The sequence below is a fragment of the Scophthalmus maximus genome, chromosome 12, assembly GCF_022379125.1.
Source record: "Scophthalmus maximus strain ysfricsl-2021 chromosome 12, ASM2237912v1, whole genome shotgun sequence".
Taxonomy (NCBI): Eukaryota; Metazoa; Chordata; class Actinopteri; order Pleuronectiformes; family Scophthalmidae; genus Scophthalmus; species Scophthalmus maximus.
The window spans coordinates 3056859-3079471 of NC_061526.1; the positions used below are offsets into that span (position 1 = coordinate 3056859).

At 41.4% G+C, this 22613-nt stretch overlaps 1 protein-coding gene across 20 annotated transcripts in view; it reads left to right on the forward strand.

Moving 5' to 3' along the window:
- The window catches only part of LOC118288653 (adhesion G protein-coupled receptor L3-like), a 192960-nt gene that overhangs the window by 112935 nt on the left and 57412 nt on the right, over positions 1-22613 (forward strand). For 11 of the 20 annotated variants that reach the window (XM_035615195.2, XM_047335970.1, XM_035615204.2 and 8 more), the window contains 3 exons: positions 267-1067; positions 16919-17272; positions 19721-19824. In XM_035615195.2, coding sequence (XP_035471088.1) covers positions 267-1067; positions 16919-17272; positions 19721-19824 — 1259 coding nt within the window. Of the gene's footprint in view, positions 1-257; positions 1068-16918; positions 17273-19720; positions 19825-22613 lie in introns of all 20 variants that reach the window. The other 9 variants (XM_035615117.2, XM_035615134.2, XM_047335967.1 and 6 more) reach the window with 1 other exon arrangement.

The window sequence follows — 22613 nt, forward strand, 5'->3', positions numbered from 1 at the left end:
TTATTGCACTGTAGTAATCGAAAACTGAGTAGTAATCATATGAGCTTAATTACTTTTTTTGCCCCTGACAGTTAGCGTTCTGTAATGCATTTAATATAAATCGGATCAGGGTCTCAAGGTTTGACTCAACTCCTTTAGAGTGGTAAAGACTGAGTTTCAGATTCAAACCTTTTTTTTTGTTGCATCCAGTTGCCGTTTCATTTATTGACATCTAATACCTGCCAATGTAACTCTGTGCTTGTTTTTCCCCTATTTTGGATCCTCAGTATTCCTGTGCCCAGGGCTTCTGCGCAGGGTGTACCAGAGCGAGCACCTCTTTGAATCGGACCACCAGTCCGGGGCCTGGTGCAAAGACCCTCTCCAGGCCTCTGATAAGATCTACTACATGCCATGGACACCCTATCGCACAGATACATTGACTGAATACTCTTCCAAAGAAGACTTCATTGCAGGAAGGCCGACTACAACCTACAAGCTCCCACATCGTGTTGATGGAACTGGCTTTGTGGTGTATGATGGGGCGCTCTTTTTCAACAAGGAGCGCACACGCAATATTGTCAAGTTTGACCTGCGGACTCGAATCAAGAGCGGTGAGGCCATTATCGCCAATGCCAACTACCATGACACGTCTCCATACCGCTGGGGAGGGAAATCGGACATCGACTTGGCTGTTGATGAAAATGGCCTTTGGGTGATCTATGCCACTGAGCAGAACAACGGGCGAATCGTCATCAGCCAGCTCAACCCCTACACACTGCGTGTTGAGGGGACCTGGGACACGGCTTACGACAAGCGTTCAGCGTCCAACGCCTTCATGATTTGTGGAATCCTCTATGTAGTGAAGTCAGTGTATGAGGATGATGACAATGAAGCAACAGGCAACAAAATAGACTACATCTACAATACAGAGCTAAGTAAAGATGGGTTTCTTGACATCCCTTTCCCCAACTCCTATCAGTACATTGCTGCTGTGGATTATAATCCCAGAGACAACCTGCTGTATGTTTGGAACAATTACCATGTGGTGAAGTACTCTCTGGACTTTGGAGCATTGGACAACAGACTCGGTAAGACCATCCATATTTATTCTTTCACATTCGTATCACTCAAGTATTTGCAATGTCATTCTCAGTATTTTGGTGTGTGCAATTTGTTTCAGAGTAGGTGAGTTGTGGTAAAAATGTGGAATGGATGAAGGAGTGGAAATGGCCGGATGCACTGTGATTTCAGGTTGTCCATTGGTCCTATACTCTCATGAGCACGATATCTTAGTTATGCCTTGAGATTATTTCTTTTGTTGAAATGTTTTCTTTGACTCAAAGATGAGCTTCTATTTTGGTGCACAGAGGTCAAGGTCACTCTGACAGTAATTCTAGTTTGTAATCTAAAAGACACATATCTGATTCTTCTAACTGCAAATGAAGGCACCTGTCTCTTCACCTGACTTAGATTTTTATATAAACCAACAAAATGGAAGTGAAACATAACTCACAGATACTGTAGATAGATGAGACAAACTTCATGACTCAATAAACTCAAACATCTTTAAGCATTTAATACTGAGATTCACATTTTGTGTTTAGGCCACAAGCTGAAGTATTCTACTCTCTCTAACGTTTGGCTTTGCAGAGGAACATGCTTTAAACCTCCCAAAAAGTCAAATTTCTCCACTCCGTTGTTTTTTTATAAATTGGTGCTTATGGGGAAGCACGAGACAGAAAAAAAGAACCTGTTTTGGCACACTGGTAATTATTTGTGCTATCTCATCAACAACTCAAGTCAAAAATGTCACAAGTTATTTAACTGTGAAGTCCCTACCTCCGCTTTCTCCTCTGGAGCTTTTTCTACCTGCCACTTGCCAGTTTAATTTGTTTCCCTTAGCTGGCTGTTACTCTACCCCAAATCTTTTCTTTTACAGCGATTCCGTGCTTCAACACACCTGATAATATATCCATTCATTCAGTGACCATGCTCACAGTGTTTGGTTTTGATGATACACAGCTTCACATAATATAATTTGTTGAAGTTAAGGAGAGTGAAATGGTGTTGTTATGTGCTTTCTGTATTCAATGATTATCCATCAATTTTTGAACAGTGGCACACACACAAACACACAGACACATACTTTCACATACAAATGCAAATTCTCTGTGCTAGACTTCCCGGTGAGATGTTGAGTTGTGTGCTTGGGTTTTGTTGCGCAGAATAGGCTGCCTTCCAAAGAGTCTGCTGCATGAATATAGATAATAAAATGTTGCATTAAGTGGATGGATAGAGTCGCAGAACAAATATAAATGTCAGATAAACAGAGTGATAAGGGGATGAAAGGGTGATTGAATGGACTCCGGAGTAATAAACTTTAGTTTGATCAACTTCCAAAACAAATACAGAAACGGATGCAGACTTATTATGGTTAAAGCAAGTTGTCAGCTATGCACATTTCCACAGTGTTGTCTGTTGCCTACTTTTGAGAAGGTAGGGAAGTTGCAATAAGATTGTGTGGATGTGCTTTTCCAGTATAAATCAGAGGGATACATGTGACTAAAACAAACTGGAAATATCAGTCACAATAACGAGGGCTGCTGTGGGAGCCATAGATATATAGAGGATGTAGGGTTTGTGCAAATAGCCTATGTAGATAATAAAGTTGAAACCTCAAGTTTGACCACAAGCAAAACTTAATCAAGAAAGCAAAATGTTTTTATACAACTGGGGAAACCAGCAGTTTCATAATCTGGAGTTGATGCAGCCTTTTAGTAAATTTGTCAAGGTAAACTTGCATTTTTACCCAGCATACCACACGTCTAAAGCTAGAGTAGTTTTTTTCTTTCTCTTTTTGCTGCAAACACAAGCTTCTGAAATTTGATCCAGTGTCATGATCACAGTGACGGTTAACACTCCGAGAAAGGTGTCATTCTCTGATCGCTCTAACACAGACTCATTTCCACTTGCGCTTCCACCTTCATGAGCATGCATGACCTGCCATACCAGTGGAACATGGTGTGTGGGCAACAGAGCAGGAGCGACATGGCCAGACCCACAGCTGGGGCCTGGTGCCGTATGCCAAATCACATGGGCCATGGCACAGCACAGCACATGCTACAGTGCATTAGGCAGGGGCAGGGTAATGACTCTAAACTAACCTATTGTATCTAATTTATAATGATTTTAATGTGTATTTACTTTAGTAGGTGATCTAGGTTACAGTTGGTTTCTTTCCCTAACAAAAGACATGTGGATAACATTTGTAAATATTCCAGAAAATGATTTTATTCACACATTTATAATATCTCCCACAAGAATCCTTTGCTAATCTGTATACTTGCTGAAATCTCTCAACCGACAGAGCCCAAACAGCCTATTTTCAAGGACAGATGATCTATGCCTGGGAGTGCTTCCATGACAACTCCACTGATAATTAAATTCACTGAATTGGTGATAAAAAATGTGCTGCACAGACTGCTGTTAGCAGGGAGATATAAAAGCTCTCTTACCATCAGTCCCCTTTTCATGATCAGATTCAGTGCAGAACATACAAGGACAACTGAAATACATTTTTCTATGGTGCTCTTTTAATAACGTAAAATAAATCGTAAAGATAGCCACGGCTTACATACTTGAATACTATAATATTTGAATAGACAGAAGTATACACGAAGATGAAGCAAGAAATGTGACTTGTCAATGAATGGAAATAATGCAAACTACAAAGGTCACAGTGACCTCTCCAGAGGACGTTGATCTTCCGATAGTCATGTCTCCTGACCCATTTCTGTAAATCTGCTCAGTCGTCCCCTTCACTGAGGCCGGTCCAGAAGACACAGGGCAGGCCAGCAGCTCATGTTAATGTCATGCAGACGATACCACACTAGACCTGTCATTCACGCCGGATTACCCCACAGTCTTGAGACAGATTTCAGATTGTCTCTCAGGCATATCTACAACGGTTGCAGGTATACCACCATCAGCTCTCGCTTAGACTGGACTCTTTGTCATCCAATCTCTCCACCACAATATCAACATCAAAATCGCCTTCTCATCTCTCACCCCAACCAGGAACCTGGCTGGGATGCTTGATGAACAAGTATCTTCCTCTGACCATGCTGCATCTGTGTCCCGCTTTTCACTTTAGAATTAAGCAATAGCTCACGACAGGCTTATACCACGGACTGAAGTGAGCTATTGCTTTTATAAAAAGGTTACAAGTTTTGCAAATGAAGGTAATAGACACGCTACAATTGTATTTTTTCTATTTCGTCAAAAAAAAATTTTTTTTTACAAATACAAAAAAGTAGTCCCTCTTGCTGCCTGCACAGTGCACGGCGGTTGCTATGCAACACACTGTAGCGTTCCTCGGGAAGAAGGCTACGAGAAGTTAGCCGGGTTCGCCGGCAATTTAAGTTCGCAGCTGTTTTGGCGTGGGCCATGGCCCATGAGAAAAACACCGTTCAAGCTGACTGTGTGCTTTGAGCTTTTGTAAGTTTAGTCAACTTCACTCCAGCGCTACTCCATAGCGCTATTCACGTCTACTTACGTTGTTACTTCCGCAGTCACGGAGTGATACGGACCTGTGCAAACTGATTCAACATCATTGCCGTGGTATACGCTCAATATGAACCAATCAGATCGCTTGATTTGAGCTACCCGTTTTATAACATAGAAATAATCACCTTATCTGACTTAGTATACCACCCAACTCTTTGTACAAATCATGGCTATCTGTCTCCTTGATTACTGCGATGTCTTCCTGTCGGGCCTCACTTGTCTTCGATCCGCCTAAAAGGGCACATGTAATTTGCCTGCTGATGGACCTCCACTGGCTACCTGTGGCCGTCCATATCAAATTCAAGTCCCTTATGCTTGCCTACACAGTGGAACGACGTCTTGCCATGCCATCCCGGCACACAAGGCAATTAGAAGCCAGACTGCTGTTGTTTGTGGTTCCGGATGGTGGAACGATCTAGTAAATGTTATCAGAACAGGGGTATCCTGCTCTATTTTCAAGAACCTCTTGAAGACTCACCTGTTTAGAGAGCACCCCCTCCCTTAACACACCTAACTTACTGTTTGGTGCACCTCTTCACCTGATTCCCAGCCCTTTTTCCCCCAACAAATTTAACATATGGTACTAACGCCAAGGTCTCCTACTGTACTGAAGCTTTAGTGCAGTACTCGGTCTCAAGTCGCTTTCGATAAAAGTGGCTGCCAAATGAATAAATTTAAATGTCATGTAAGTTGCATGTTGCCAAGAGTTTGGATAGCAAGCAATAATATCACTACCAGGAAATCACCCTTGAAAAATCAGTCCTGTTCTATCAAATTGAATGCATCAAACAGTTTCTTCCTAAAAGCATGCCACTGCTCAACAAATCATTATTATCATTATTTAAATACGCATATCATGTTCAGTGTAACAGGTCAACAAGCTATCAAAGACGGATAAATCACCCAATAATAATCTCAAAATATGAGCAATATACTTATTAAAGTAGGCTCACTGATTTATACACAGTGTCTTATATTTCATCACTGTAAAGAAGACCTTTCAAACATTATCTGTTCTCATGTTGACCTTGTTACGTGGATCGAGGATTAGAAAGATGAGACCAATCCACATCAATTACAATTTCTGTCTAAGTGTAATTCTAAGATTCCATTAATCTTGGAAAAGAAAAGTGCAGATTTGTGCATCCCTAACAATATCTGTAACAAAACATAGCAAACAGGATGATTTTGTTTGTGGTTCCTTTAACTTTTAGCTATACATTACCAATCTTTAAACTTAACTTGAGAAATCCCTCCTGGCCTCACCTTTTTGAGACTAAGCTGTCAACGCGAGCATGAGGCACTGGCTGCCTGACCCCACAGGACTGCAAAGAGAAGGGCAGCCACATTTGAGAAAAAATTAATTGCTGTTTCTCACACCGGCTGCTGCCGCCTGCAGCCCTAGTACGCTGTCATAAGATGATAATATGTTCTGCTTATTAATACAGTTTTTCCTCCCATATTATTTTACTGTATACACTATTAACAATGGTGTGTTTACTGTTAATATATACCTAGAAATGATTGTCAGTGATGCTATCATTCAAGTTGAGGATTGTTTACAGAATACAGTAGTCAGTGACCATATCTGTGTTTTTACTTCTCAACAAACTGTGTTCCCTTCATCTCAGGTTTCAGCGAGACAAACGTCTGATGCATGAATGTGCTACCGTAGGCAGTGATTCTTTTGTTGACTCATAATTGGGGCATGGGATGCGGCACAGTTGGTGTCAGAGATACATTCACTGTCTTGTTATTCTGCCACATGTGTCCATCTGGCCAGGGCACAGTGCCAGCCCTGCCGGTTTGAAGTGAGCCCACAGAAACGGCGGTCTGACCTTCATGCTGAAGCGGCCAATGTTTGGGACGCTTTGGACGTCTCGGCTCTGTTGGGATGTGCCTGACACGTGCTAAATAGATTGAGACTGTCTAAGCAGTAAATACAGGCTGGCAGAGTCTCGTGGAGATGATCTGAGTGTGACTCAGTGTTCTTGAAGGCACAAACTGTTGTCCTTTGACTTCATTGCTTTTGCGCCAACCCTCCATTACCTGTCATATCTGCTGAATCATTCGTACTCCGTCATGTTATTATACAGATTCCAGTGACACTGCATTTGCCACGTGTCATAGAAACTTTTCTTTCTTGATTACAAAGCTAGAAAGAATATATCGCTTCGAAAACTAAATGCTACTATTCCACAAAAGCAGTCTTAAATGCTGCATGGAGCTCTTTTTGATGTCAAGGCTTAGGAATGTAGGCTACATGCTTATTTGCAGGCTGTGCAGTATGCCTGGTGCACCTCTTGCAGAGGGCACTTTTTTTTCAAATGTGAAGTACGAGGTTTAGGATTATGGTTTCGGAATGATTTTTTTCCGAACACGAGTGCACATGCACGCAGAAACACGTGCACAAATGCATGGTCTTCTTGCAAACCCTTTAATGCTGCAACACAATGGGGCTCTGTTATTAATGCAGCTTTAGATTTTTCAGCATGGAAACAGAGAGAGCTTTGTTGCTGCTCACAGCCTCTTTGAACGTTTTGAGCCATATTCCTTCATGTAAGCAGAGTTTGTGACATAATATAAAACATAATCAGTGTTATCTTATAAGCACATGTTTTGCTGAACTTTTGTTTTATTACCTCCATCGAGAAGGTTGCATGTTTTCACCCTTGCATGTTTGTTGTTGTATTTGGCAGCATGATTGTTTTACTTGCAAGTATTTTCACCAAACCTGGTGGATGGATGCAGCATGAGCCATGGAATTGTGGTCTGGATTTCTCTATCACTTTCCTTCACATTGCAATATAGGGCAATTTGATATATTTATAGCTTGACGGAAAACATTTTTTTAAATGGTATTGAGATCTATGAGTTTGTAAACTTTGCTGCAGATTCTGAGACTCCTTTCTCCTCATAGTTGTCAAACATTAGGTCTTTGGCGATGCTACTAAATTGGCATATGACGTTGTGAACAGTGAAGCATCTGAAAGGACGATGGCTTTGGTAGTCACAGGTTCACTAAGCTCCAACGCTAATTATCATTAGCAATGCAGTGTAGAACAAAATATTAAGCCGCAGCGTCTCATGTTTAGCTGGTGCTTAGCTTCACTGTCCCTGCTTTTAATAGCAAACGTGCTGGTGGTGGTTTTTCGCATCGGCTGTAACTGATTAACTTCATGGTAGCCCTAAATTAATCGTGTCTGTTGTTGGTTTGTATGCTCTCTGCACACTGCCGTCGGTACTTGCCAGAGATGGTTTGAGAGAGACGAGCTGCCACTCTGTTACTCTATTGTACAACCCCATGTTTTTCTGTACATCCAACAAATCTACCAGGGTGAGACATTTTAGCATCATCACGCGTCAATGTTGGAGATGGTATTCTCCAAAACCTAATTTCCATTCGTATCTTATCAAAAATTAGGCTTAGACTTTATATATTTGAACAATGACTTTCAGTATTTGCAACATGATGCTTCTATAAAAAAACAAAAAAAAAAAAACATTTGGGAGATTAACTAGTCTTCATCTGTGTTAGTTAAATGTGTAAGAACATATACTATTTAATCTAAAAACCTCGATCAGGACATGACTCGAAATAAAAAATAAGTATTGATGATGCAGAGCTTAACCTTTTTGGATTCGATCAAATCACCTGTTTGGCTTGGACCATGGTTTGCACTCTACTGAGAACCAATCTACTTTCTGATGTAGAATTTGAATGAAACCTTTCTGTGTCTTTGTGTGAGTGTTTATTCGATCTGTGTGTTACCCCATTTATATTTCACCGTCATTTGACTGGCATCCCTTCTTCTGATTGCCATCCGTCATAGGCCTTGCGAACCCTAGAAACACAGATCCCCATGTGTAGTGAGCGGTGTGGCAGGCAATCTCTCAATTAGGTTTCAACACCCAGTCTGTCTCTTCTGACATAAACTGAAATGACAAAACAAACATACTTTAAAGTACAAATGAAAGACTACAGTCTAAAGTGAAACTTTTAGAACATTTTATCAATTGGGAATTATTAGGGACATTTGTCTGTGTAATGATTATGAACATGTATTTTATGTCTGTTTACAATTTGTAAAGCCATAGACTGTATATAAAGATGGATGAGGCGCCGCTACTTCCTTTCAGTCCAAAATAAAAGTTAAAATATATCAGATACCGACATCTTGCACTTTGGATGTAATTTGTAAACAGATTCTGCACAATGTCCAGGTCCCACTAAGGCAGTCGCAGGTGACAATCATGACGTTTCACCCTGGTTTTGTAGCATCATATTAACTAGTTTAAAACCTTAATTAACACTAAGAAATGAATCATTGATAAGAGCTACCTCAAATGACTAAAAAACAAAAAAATTAGTCATCGTGTGCATTGACTTTTCAGTGTGGTCCATATCCCCACCAATTACATGGGGTAGGCGTTATTTATGACCTATGCTGTAGCCAGCCACCAAGGGGCGATCAACATGATTTGGCTTCACGTTCCGGGTGCTGTCATGTCGTTCATCTTTATATACAGTATGTGTGTGGGGCCAAAACAGATATAACATTTGTGCTCCCTCTCATTTTTCTTTCACTCATTTAATTAAACACACCTGTTTATTCTCACAGTCGGATCTGCTGTGCAGTTTGTGATCTAAGCCGCCGGTATTTGGCAGCGTTTTTCACATGATGAATATCAAATCATTCATCTCAGAAGAAAAAAGAAAAATAATCAGTGTGTTGCTTGAGTTATGCTGTAGTGTGTGGGATCTTCTCCTCCACTCTGCTCCTTCTCAACACCTGATTTGTGTGTGTGTGTGTGTGTGTGTGTGTGTGTGTGTGTGTGTGTGTGTGTGTGTGTGTGTGTGTGTGTGTGTGTGTGTGTGTGTGTGTGTGTGTGTGTGTGTGTGTGTGTGTGTGTGTGTGTGTGTGTGTGTGTGTGTGTGTGTGTGTGTGTGTGTGGCTACAGCTTTCTCTAGAGCCCCCAAAATTGCCACATTAAATTTAACAGGCTTGGTGGCACACAAGCTCAGGGTAATTTATTTTGGCCAATCAGCCGAGTAAATCTGATTGGAGGCCTCTGAAGCATCTTTAACTCTCTTTATCACCAGTGTCAGAGTTCCTCTGCACTCTTTTGCCTTATCCATTTTGGCCCATTCTTCTATTTGTTGACAGTCTTTTGAAAAGTCTATACTTGATGTTTTTTAAGATAAGTGGTGAGACTTGGGAGGAATGTGCCTTTCCACCTAGTGAGTCTGAAGTCCCCTTATGCTCATGTGCTCACAATCCTCCTCCCTGCTTTTTTTTCCCTTTCCCTGGTACATTTGACGACGGGTTTTTTTGTCAGTAGCCTGTCAGACTCAAATTTTGCTCCAACAATAAAAACTGAGTCCAACATTCCACAGTTTCAATTGGATTTGTTGGGACTGTGCGTTTTTTAATGCACACCTGTACAGTTTTGTTTGAATAATCTAGCTTTTTAAATGCATGAGACAGTTTAAGAGAATACATAGTGATAACATAATAAATTATTAAGCAAAATCATCTTTAGCAAATGCATATGAGCTAAAATGCATGTAGCACGGTAAGCACAGAAACATCACTTGTGTATTTGTATGTATTTACAGCACATTTCTGTAATGAATCTCCCCTTAGCACCTCTCTGTAGTGCATATGCAAGCAGGCTTCTCATATATCCTCTTTCATAATGCTCTCCGGGCGTGTGTCCATGTGGGCCTACATATCAGCCCGACGCATACGTGTCTCCGAGCGCCATGTGACCTCCATAGATGCCCTCTCTAGTCGCAGAAAGAGAGAATGGGAATCAAAAAAATTAATTGCTAAACAACGCATAGCTCCCATCCATTACAGCTCTCATCATGTCGGATTATGTTGAAGCATCGCCGGATGTCTGGCTGCATAATTTACCACACCTAACCCTCCGACCCCCAGACGCACATCCCAGTTGTGCTCTCTGATGGATTTGTGGGCCTGCCACTAAAGGACTCCATTAAATGACAGGACCTTTTTCATCATCATTTTATTTTCCCGCCATTTTCCTCAGCACACGAGGACATGTGTCGCGTTTTGGTGGGACTTTAAAATAGGGAATTGATAACATTGGGGACTGCATCATGCCATTATGAAGCAGGTACTGATGTTGCAAGATGGCTAAAAATAGATGTTGAGCCTGAATAGATTTTGTTTTCATCTTCTAATTCTCTTCGCTTTTGTTTTCTAAGATTATAGTCACACTGGGACACATCTTTTATTGTTATTGTCAGATTTCCATATTACCCTGAATATGAAATGACCGTCACCGTGAGAATACTCCTTTTTGAAAAAGGAATACTAAATCAGACTAGTCCTGTTGCATGGTTTTCTCCAACATAAAACCTAAATCCGACATCTGTGTAACTTGTTGTTTTTAAGTGCATCTACTTCTTCACAACACAAACTGATTCCATCACCAAAACCATCTCGAGGAAATTGTCAACACTGATGTCAGCACTGTCTAAAACTGTTAAAAGTTGATGATTGAAATTATAAGAAAATATTGCAATACAGATTCCTCCCAGTAAAGACCATAGTTTCAATTTATTTTAGTTACCTGCACCTAAAAATAAGTTCTGACACCAGACCAAACTTTCAGAGGAGATGACAGAGTTATAAAGCGGAGGCAGCACACTAAGCTCAAATAGCCGAATGAAAGCCTTTAATAGTAAGTCATTTATATATAAGACCCATTAACAGCCATGACCATGGGTCGGGGCTTCAAGTACAGTTAAGTCTAAAAATACTTGTCCCGGCTCACAGAAATCCCATGTTGCAGCCTTTAGGAAGGTGAGTAGAAAAGTAAATGGGTGACATCACACACAGACTGTCCAGTATTTCTACAGACTGTTAAAATGGCTCCTAAAGATGTAACCATGGACAAAGGTTGAAATACTAAGATTAGGAGGTAATTGGTTTCGGCACAAGGCTTGAAGAGTCATTTCACAATCTGCTGCTCGTTTCAGTTTTACCCCTGAAAGCCCTTTCCACTGCTTTTGATCTCGAGTCTGAAGACGTTTCTTAGAGCCCACAAACCCACTCTCGGTGCGGAAATTGCAAGTCACATAAACCGGTTTCATTTCATAAAAGCAGAGCAGGTTTTGGGTTTTTTTTTGCTGTTTTTTTGTTTTTCCTGGTGCGAAGTAGAGTGGGCTTATCTAATTGTGGAAGCCACGAGCCCTGGGATACAGAGAGAGAGAGGCTAATTAGTTTGAAACGAATGCTTTGAAATGAAGCACAAAGCTCTGTGTGAGGTGGAAACAGGCTTCATGTGTTTGGTGGGGGTGGGGGGGTTGTGTAATAGAAGTGGAGCGTGAATGATGAGTGGAGCTGGTGTTTCAATGAGAGGAAGGTGTGAGTGTCGACAGAAGTTTGCCTCTGTCTTTTATGAATACGAAGATCGCCTGTTTAGGTGCTGGATCATCCGTAAGGCTTATGAATCATGAAGAGCTGATAGCTGAGTATAAGTACTATCAATCTTTAATCAAGTTCATATTGCCATTTAGCAGGCATTGATCTTAAATCTGAAACAAATTAATTGCTTTGAGTTTTTAAACTCATTTTATTCAAATATATTCTTCAACTTTTCCCTGCGTCATTGTGCAATTTATAAACGTACAATTCAAATTAAACAGATTGGAAAGAGAAGAGGTGGTATTTGTTAGGTAGACAGTGAAACAATAAATTCATAGAGCTCACCCATGTACAGTCACATTTGGCGGGGGGGGGGGGGGGGGGGGGGGGCTAACATTGGGCTTGAAACAATCCCAGCTAACATTGGGCGAGAGGCGGGGTACACCCTGGACAGGTCGCCAGCCTATCGCAGGGCCACATACAGAGACAAACAACCATTCACTCTCACATTCTCACCTACGGTCAATTTAAAGTCTCCAATGAACCTAACCCCATTCTTCATGTCTTTGGACTGTGGGAGGAAGCCGGGGAACTAGGAGCGACCCACGCATACACGGAGAGAACATGCAAACTCCACACAGAAAGGCCCTTTCAAAAATGCTTCAGACGTTCAAATCCTCCTGTAAGGTCACTCACAAGTCCCATGGAGCATTCCAAAGACTTATTCACCTCCTTTGTGCTCTTGAGCTAAGTTTTCACCTCTCACCTTGTCCCTTTGGATAGGATGGGAAAGCTAGCAAAGCAAAACAAAATGTCCTTGTGTTGTCTCCAAGGCGTTAGTGCCTCCGTACTGTGGCTGCTGTTGGCTCCTGGCTTTCCTTTTTGTATTTCTTTTTCTTCCATTTCATTTTCTTCTTCTTTTTTGTGCCTGTCTCATGGAAAAGATACACAAGTTTGCTCAAGGAAACATTCTTCTTTTCCACCCCTGCTCTCTGTCTCTCGTGTGTGTACTCGCCGGCATATTTAACATGCTGTGTGTAGACAGAAGATTCTGAACAATAATTTAAAGGAAGACTCAACGGGATCATTTGGAAGAATGGAATTACATTCTGGACATGTTTCGCAGTGACTCTGAATTAACCCCATGCTGGGCTGGCGATTTCCTCCAGCCATATATTTCTCTGTAATGTAATATTACCATCAGTGTTAAAGAAGGTGATATGATAACTTTATTTAAAAGAGTTGGTAAGATTATGAACTTCAAAGGGAGACCATAGCTCACAGCAGGACATTCAGTGTTTTTTTTCTCTTGTAGCATTCAGGCCATGTCAGTAGAAAAGGAAGAACAGAAAGACTCCTATAAACTCTTGTCAGTTTTAATCAGATTGTAACCCTCACTGCTAGCCAAGTCGTCACATCATTAAAAAACCTAAGCTTATACCGGATACAAACGGAATGGGTATGGGTCTTTTAAAAGTAGCTGAATTGATCATACCATTCTTAATATTCTGTGTTTGGGAGTGGGAGATATCGGAGCCTGCCATGAGCTACTTGTAGCAATGGGCTGAACAATACGATGTGCGTGCTGAATTATTTAGGCCACCAAATAAAATTGTGTATAAAGCACCCGGTTTAAAATAATCGTGGAAACTAAAGGGCAAGTCAGTTAGTCATTGTGGTGCAGTTACCAATTTTGGCCACAGTGGCTACTAAAACAAGACTATGAAACTTTCCCTGACTCATTATTGAGCAGTGGAATGGGTCCAGAAGGAATATATGTGTTACCAAATAGAGTTTTGTGTGTTGAGTTTATAACAGTGATTAGATGTGGTGTAACAGTAGCAGAAGAGAAGCAAAAAAAATACATCTTGTCTGGTTGCCAGCATAAACTGCTTCCGTCGCAGACTGCACACGCACCTGTTCAGACTGCACCTTAGTCTCTGAATTTATACAAAAAAAATAAAAAAATTGAAATGAGCACTTGAAGTTGTTTTTGCCTATTTGATAAATGTTTATTCACTCTATCGATTCTTGCCCTTTTGGGTAAAATCTTCAGGGTTAAATGCACTTACTGTAACTTGCTTTGGACAAAAACGTCTGCTAAATGAATGTAATGTAATGTTTCTAACTCACATGAGCCACCTCAAGATTTTGCTCATACTAGACAAATTAAAAGCTCTATTCAAGTGCAAAACCCCACTTTATTTATTAAGAATAAACATTTTCATATTTATGAGGACAAGCAATTGACATAATCTTGCTTTAAACCTATTCAGCTTCTATAAAACATTTTTGTTACTGGAAATGCTTCAAAGCCTTATATCTAACCGGGTGTCTTCTTCACTAGTACAACCAAGATTACTGCAGCACATGTCCCTGCACAGTTTACTTACTTACATCCGTCTGCATTTTTGGGGGGCTGCTAAAGCAACAAACTACCTCCGCAAAAAAAAAAGTGTCACAGTCAGAGCCACACACTGCATCGGCCATCCTGACCACTGCAGTAATTCCCTTATCCCAATAGGCCCATCTGCACACTTTTTAGCCACCAGCTTATCTTGGACTGTGCACTGTGACCTTCACTGACCTCAATATGAGCAGGGAATTCCCATGGTCCGATTTCCATGAGGTACACTATTGGTCTCCTTTACTCTATGCTCTAAGAACCACCCGCTTATTTCAATTACACTGAAACTGAGGCCACGTCGGGTTACCGGGAGGTGCTGGGACATATCTGGTATTAGCATCACATCATCCTCAAATACAGATGCATAAATTCTGTCATTAATACTCGAATAGATAGATTTGTTTTCCTCCTGTTTGCATGATCGCTGCCGTTGAAGGATCGACTGGGCGTCCGTGGCACGGATTGATGACGGTGTCTAATGGTGGTTGTCGAATGCAAATGGTGATGTCTAGTTGGCTGTTGGCAATGTTAAATATCTATTTGAGCATTCATGTGGGGTTTTTAAAAGCCCTGATGATGAGTGGTAGTGTCAGTTTATGTTGGTTGATGAGGGTCTGTGACTGCGTGTGTGGCTGTCAGTGTGTGTGTGTATGTGAGCATGCTTTTGTGCTAGCTTATGCGTTTGCGTCTGTATACACCTGGATAATAGCATCTCTTTCAAGTTTTTGTTTTCCACTTCACATTTACTTCAAAATGCTGATTAGTATTTTTTTTTTTTTTTGTATGTGTCTGTTTGCCTTTTCTTCACATTGCATTTCAATGAGATTTTTATTCTAGTTCCACGTTACTGATCGAGTGCCTCCACAGGTTTGTCCAGGATACCTACAGGTCTTAAAAAACACATCAAACCCCTTTGTTAGCAAGATAAAACAAATACTCCATCAGCCTGAGACTCTTGCTGCGGCGGCAACCTATTTAATCAGCCTTGCTGTCGTTGAATGCTGTTAAGCATTGAATACATTGAATGCTGATGGTGGTGCGGTTTGTGTTATTACAGCCTCCGGGAGGCTTTGCCATTCCCAAACAGTGGCACTTATTTATGCTATCTTATTTCCCCACTTTCAGATTTACCATAGAGAGACAGAGGGAGAGAGAAATGGTCCGATTGCCAATTGCATCTCAGTGAACTGGATTTCGGCAGTTATGTCTCTTATCTAAGCTCTCTGGGATATGTGACGTCCATTACACCTGCCAACCTAAAATCGAACCTCATTAAGTATTATTTTGCTCCTCCTTCATACAAAGATTGGGACCATTTGTCTCTTCTGTCATTTTGATTGTATCTCTCCATTAGACAGAAGCAGCGCCTATCCCAAATTGCATTTTTGCAGAGGCCTACATTATGTATGTCTGTAAGAAAGTGCTTTCTCGTGGGAATTTATTTTAAGGGTCTCCAGCGTCCTGCCCTCTTTCTAACAACACATGTGTCCATGACATATTGAAATATCAGTACAGCATATTGAAAAATCTTAATACAAAAATAAAGATGCCAATCTATAATAAGTAAAAGCAATTGTTCCAAAAAAAATTAAGATATATTATGAAGTATGACCTCTTTGTGTGTCCTCTGACCCTGTGCAGCTTAACCAAGTCCACACATTCATAAAAAGCCTTTCACCAAATGAATTTGGGACCTTATTTTCCAATCAGGGACACGAGAGGAGGAATATAAAGTGGACAGAATGGAGGACTGGATTGGATGATTGATGACAGGGCATGAAGGAGCTGTATGTGCATTTTAGTGGGAAGAAAAGGATTACTGTGTGTGTGTGTGTGTGTGTGTGTGTGTGTGTGTGTGTGTGTGTGTGTGTGTGTGTGTGTGTGTGTGTGTGTGTGTGTGTGTGTGTGTGTGTGTGTGTGTGTGTGTGTGTGTGTGTGTGTGTGTGTGTTATGATACTCCTTCTCCCCTGCAGCTCAGGTAAACAGTGTCATTATCAAGCCTCTCCTGGAGTGCAACCACAGGAAGGACTCGCATCTAGCAAATAATATTCCACTTTGTCCCGGCTGACCCAGAAATAGCATGTAGCTACAACACCCAGTGATTGACTCGCTGAGATATGCCCTTGTCAATGGCCACATTTAGACTGCACAGCTGGATAGTGTGTGTGTGTGTGTGTGTGTGTGTGTGTGTGTGTGTGTGTGTGTGTCTGTGTGCGTGCGTGTGTGTGTGTGTGTGTGTGTGTCTGTGTGCGTGCGTGTGTGTGTGTGCATGTGTGTGTTAGCTTAGACACCATGCCTGCTTATCCAAGTCACACCTGCCAGTTCAATTGATCTGCTTTGAACTATCTTCTCTTAAACTGACACATTGAACGGAGGGAAGAATGGGGCCTCTCTGCATAAGCTGTCTTTTCTTCACCAGCACTAAGTATATTTCCCTCTCAGACATTAATAAATTGTGACCGAAAAAAAGGGAATACATTTATCGTCAATCGTCTTTTTTTCCTGTTCTGCCTAATTTCCCTAGAATATATTTTATTCACTTCTTTTTCCTTCTTTTTCCCACTAGAAACATCCTCCTCTGTGATAGTGTACATGGACACCACGACCACAACGGCTAGGACCACCGCTCGGCCTACCACCATTACCATGACAACCACAGCAGCCAGGACTACCGCCCCCAGGACGCCTGCCACAACAGCTGCAGTTGCGCAGCGGCCACGGTCCACGACGACAGTGGTCGCCCCGGTCCAGACGCCGGTCGAGGGTTTGGTCCCAGAAGACGACGACAGAGCGCCGCCTTCCTCCAAGCTTCCCAACATCCGGGTGGAGTACTGCAATCCCCTGGTGATGATGGACATCTCCTGGCCCAAGACCAAGCAGGGCGTAGTGGCCAAGATGCTCTGTCCACCTGGAACCATAGGTAATGTAGATTATTTGCAATATTAGATATTTAAAGAGAAACTATAGAAACAAAAGGTTTCACTCAACGTGTCTTTTTTAAACATCCATCCCAGTTTACGCAAACAAATTCCTGTTCAGACCTACTGATTGTTACACAAAATAAGTTTTCCTGCGGAATGAGAGTCATCTCAGTAATTTTAACCTGTCACTGCATTCATTCAATTACATGCATTAAACGTTTGTCCTACTATTTTTAGACTTTTGTTTCATGTACCGGTACATTTCCCACTTTAGAATAGGTGGAAGGTCAACATAGGGATGATTAATCATCCAAAAATGTATTGTTTCCTCTACATAAGAAAAGAAAAAAACGTTACTTGTAAAATATATATGTTGTTTGTTTATTCGTTCACGCTGTTAGGATGTTGATACTCTCATTAGGAGACACAGTCTACCGTGAGCTTCTTTGCCTTGATGGTAGTCGCTGGATTGTGGTTTTTTTTGTTTACACTCCCCCTGCAGAACTGCAGGGGGAGTGTAAACCGCTTTATCCATTTAAGGGTCGCGGGGGGGCTGGAGCCAATCCCAGCTAACATTGGGCGAGAGGCGGGGTACACCCTGGACAGGTCGCCAGCCTTTCGCAGGGCCAGATACAGAGACGGACAACCATTCACTCTCACATTCACACCTACGGTCAATCTAGAGTCTTCTTTAGAGTCTTTGGACTGTGGGAGGAAGCCGGGGAACCTGGAGAGAACCCACGCATACATGGGGAGAACATGCAAACTCCACACAGAAAGGCCCTGGTTGGTTTGAACCGGGACTCAAACACAGAGCCTTCCTGCTGTGAGGCGAAAGTGCTAACCACTACACCACCGTGCAGCCCTGCTGTCAGACATTTTGTTGCATAAATGAAGTGAATCCATGGTAATACAGCAAACCCACAAAAAGAGGTAATGCAAATCTCACTGCTAAAAATTGAAAAAAATGTGCTTATGTTAAGGATTTTCTGAAACTTCCTTATCATGATTTTTTCAGGCAATGCACCCTACATTAGGGAGTGACATCATAGCTTGACATCTGGCCTGAAGCTTTAAAAAAAAAGATTGTTCATTTCATCAATCAGCACATAGACACACATACAGGCTTCATTAATGGGCAACAGCAGCACCCATCGAGACCTCACTAACAGGCGTCATATGGCAAGATAAGAGGAACACATACCCCACCTCCTCTCGGCGCACTCTTCAAAGCCATTGCTCTTCAGACGACACTGCCAAGCAGAACACAATTGTGCAACTTCCTCTGCCACTCTTTGAAAGTTCCTTGAGCTCCCCTTCCATCTACCTTACTTCGCTCGCTGTCATTCTCCCCCCCCCCCGCACCCCAATCCTACTCCTGCTCTCTCTCTCTCTCTCTCACCCACTCTTTCATGATCCCTCCCATGCCTCTCTATATAGGAAGAAATGCAGAGTCCCCTATCTTATAAACCCATCAAACATAAGGCTTTCCAAGGTGGACCAGGGAAGGAAATTATATGTCAATCAAAATTTATATCTGTGAATGCCGGCAGTCGCACCCTCTGAACACACCCTCCCTCTAAGTACAAGCAAGGGCAATTTAACGTCAGCGTGAAGCCTCGTTGATGTCAGCTTTAGACATTATTTGAGGTATGTGAGGAACCAGTCGAAGAGATACTGCTTTTTAATACATTGCATCCAGTGGATTACAAAACAACACATACCCACAAAAATGTGTTTGGTCGAACTGATTCCTTAAAGAAATTTAGGTGATTTAATAATTAGGATTAATATAATTAATAGCAGGGTATAGAGAGACTCAAAAAGATGTTGGACTTGCTGTTTAATTTGACTCAATATCTTGAGGTTTATTTGCACCGAAGCCCACGTGGAACATTTTTAGACACTCACATTATCACGTCTCTGTCAGCAGAGACAAGTCTTCTCGAACCAGTTTAATTGACCTTTCGTGATGAATTCAGCGATGGCCGACTTAATTGGCATCTATTTTGGTGCGTTTTCTTTCTCATGCAGGGGTTGAACTGTCACATTCAGGCACTGTCTGACTTTTACTGATTAAATACAGACAGTATTCGCTGACAGTATTTTCATTCTGTCAAGCAACTTCATTCCATTCACCGACAGAAAAAAAACGTCCATTTATATCTTGCTACATCCACTATTTTAATCACTTAAGAATTGTGGTTCTGGAGAGGCCGCAGTTTTATTTTTAAATGATATTACCCTGACAGGATTGTGTAGTGCATCAATCTATAATGAAGTAAGCAGCATTAGGATACATCTGATTGTCGTGAACTCTCAGAAACAAGCACACATTGACAAAACAACGCATCACTGTAGCTGTTGTATTACTCACTGACATGGTTATTTTTTGTGATCTCCTACATTTCAGGGCAAATAAGCAACTGTCTTTCCCCTCTCTCCAGGCATGGCCTCATACATGTGCGTGGGTCCAGAGGGATACTGGGACCCCCAGGGACCCGACTTCAGCAACTGTACCTCCCCGTGGGTCAACGTCATCAGCCAGAAGGTAACAGGCTGAATGATGTAACAAGCAGACAATATTTTATTTAAAGTAACATCCCATTTGCTTTTTGTACTTATTGTGTTAATCAGTAATCATAACGCATTTCTCTTTAGTGTACAACCATAGAAAAAGCAAGAAAAATGGCGTCAGGGATTTGGCATTGAGTTTGAATATTGTTATGGTTTGTGCCCTCTTAACATTGAGGAGCAAACTTCTGTTTTTGTGGGTTATCTCTTTTGTTCTTTGTCTCTTTTTAATTGGTCAATTAGTGTCATTGATTAGCCTGAGGCTTAACTCATTGGAAAGTGTGTGTGTGTGTGTGTGTGTGTGTGTGTGTGTGTGTGTGTGTGTGTGTGTGTGTGTGTGTGTGTGTGTGTGTGTGTGTGTGTGTGTGTGTGTGTGTGTGTGTGTGTGTGTGTGTGTGTGTGTGTGTGTGTGTGTGTGTGTGTGCGCGCGTGTGCGGATAGGGTCAGAGTGAAAACCCATACAACAATATCATTGTTTAATGAGTTACTGTGGCTAGCTAGTCCAAACCACTTTCTGTCCCACGACATGATAAAGCAATATAATATAATAAGCAAATATTTGTGTGTCATACTTCTCAAGCTCAAACAGTTTGTATCTCATCTACTGCAGGCAAGTTATTATGCAAAGCCGCACATAAAGTGCCCCACGTTTAAATCTGTGATAGAATCAAATCAAAAGAGGAAACGGTTACTGCAAGTGAGGATCTGGATTCCTACGTTATGAATTGCAGTGTTGAAAATGCTCTCGCTTAAACTCATAGGACCCTGAGGCATGCATGTTACAACACTTATGATCTACTCCGTGGCAAAAAGCTTGGCCCATTAAACAAATGGCAGTTTACAGATATGGATGGAGAATGGCTGTTCGGGAACAAAACAGAAGGGAGGGAAATTATCAGGTGCAATTTTGAGAAGCACAGTGCCGTTTGAGCGGTGCATCAAAAGCCCACTACAGTCTGTTGTTTGGTGAAATTAACTACGGCAAAGTTCTTTCTGAATATCATTCTCCTTCGCTTTTCCCATGTTGTTGCATCGATACCACAGCAAGAGGACTCCAATGTAGAATATTTCCATTTAATATAATAAATAATGCATCTATTTTCAACAAAAATAATTATTATCAAACGATAATCACACTCGAGCAATGTGCCTGCCGATGTTGAGACATTGAGTATTCAATGAAGATCAACTTGTCAAGAGATCTGGAATGCCATTTCATATCTTGAGCCACTGTCCTGTGTGTGCCACTGTTCATTTCCACATGGTCTGGTCGACCAAGTAAAAGAAAGAAGAAATGGCATCAGATAAGCAGGAGGAGATAACAAGAAAAGGTAGAGCTATTTACTCTACATCCGCTGCTCTCCTAATTAAAAGACAAGAGCAGGAGGGGGAAAGAGAAAAAAACAACTTCCAAAAACATTTCCCCTACACACACCTCTGTGAAGACCAATTTAAGTCGTATAATTGGCTTCACTAATAAACCGAGATAGCAGGTGATGCCACAATAATCAGGATGTGGTATCACTGTGTTTTTGAGTCTTATCTTACTGCACCAAGTGTATTAGCTAAAAATTTTAAGTTCACTGATCTTTGAACATCAAACCAAAGTGGTACATTACTTTGCATTTAGTCACATTGACTGCACATCTAAGTTATTTACTGATCATAATGGAGACCAAGGTTTTGGTCCAGTCTGATTATTATCACTCAAAACTCATCAACATTGTCTATATATCCATAAGAAAATAAGAGAACAATTATTTGATAAATTTATAATTTTGTTAGATAAAGCCAGTTTATTAAAATGTCTGGGAAGTAGAGGCTCAAAAATTAAATGGATCTTGAAGAGGCTTACTTCAAAGGACATTTCTTCACAATATTAGTAGAGATGTACACTGTTATTTAAAAAGCAGGGTAAAGAACTGGGCCAAGTGTGTGTACAAAGAAGAAGTTTGTGAGCAAACCTTTCAGCATTTGTGGTGAGTCTCATTAGCCAGTAAGACGATGCCTCCATAGCGTACAAGCCTGATATCATTGTTACCATGTCAAAGAAATAGCAATGGAGACCTTCCCGACTATTGTCAGCAAAATACAGGATGCATTTGACTAGTGGTTCAAACAACTGATCTGGTTCACTGAACCCACACCCCGGTAGTTACTGTTCCTCAATGGTTGGATCTGGAAAACAGAGGATGCTATCAACTGCACATCGGGATAAACACAGGACAAACCAACAGTGCCTGGAGAACATTGGACAACATCTAGTGCTCACTGTTAAATCTGAACAAAACTGAACGACAGTCATCACACAGGAAGCATTACGTAGCTTTGCAGTTCTCTCTCACTCTTTCCTATTTCAAATTGGTAAATAAGAAGTACAACGAACAATGCAACACAAACTAAAACAAAATAGAACTGCAGCTAAAAACAGCTTCATTTTCATTTTTCATTTTCACCCTGGATGCTCATTGTCCTGATCCGTTTGACTTCTTGAGAGACACTGGCCCAAAGAAAAGGTTAGATCGAACATAACAGACTAGTCCCAAAAGGTGGTAGCAGTTTAGCAATGTAACAGATGTCAGTTGCCATGAAACGAAGAGAAGAAAATTGCGATTTATGGGGACATGAGATTTTATGGAAATGGCGTTGCAGGCGAAAATCAGCGCAGTCCTACATAGGGAATACTTTGAGTACGACCCTGAGGTAGACAATAGTAAATGTGTCATGATGAAGAGTGACAGTGACATTTGTGGGATACAGCTGAAA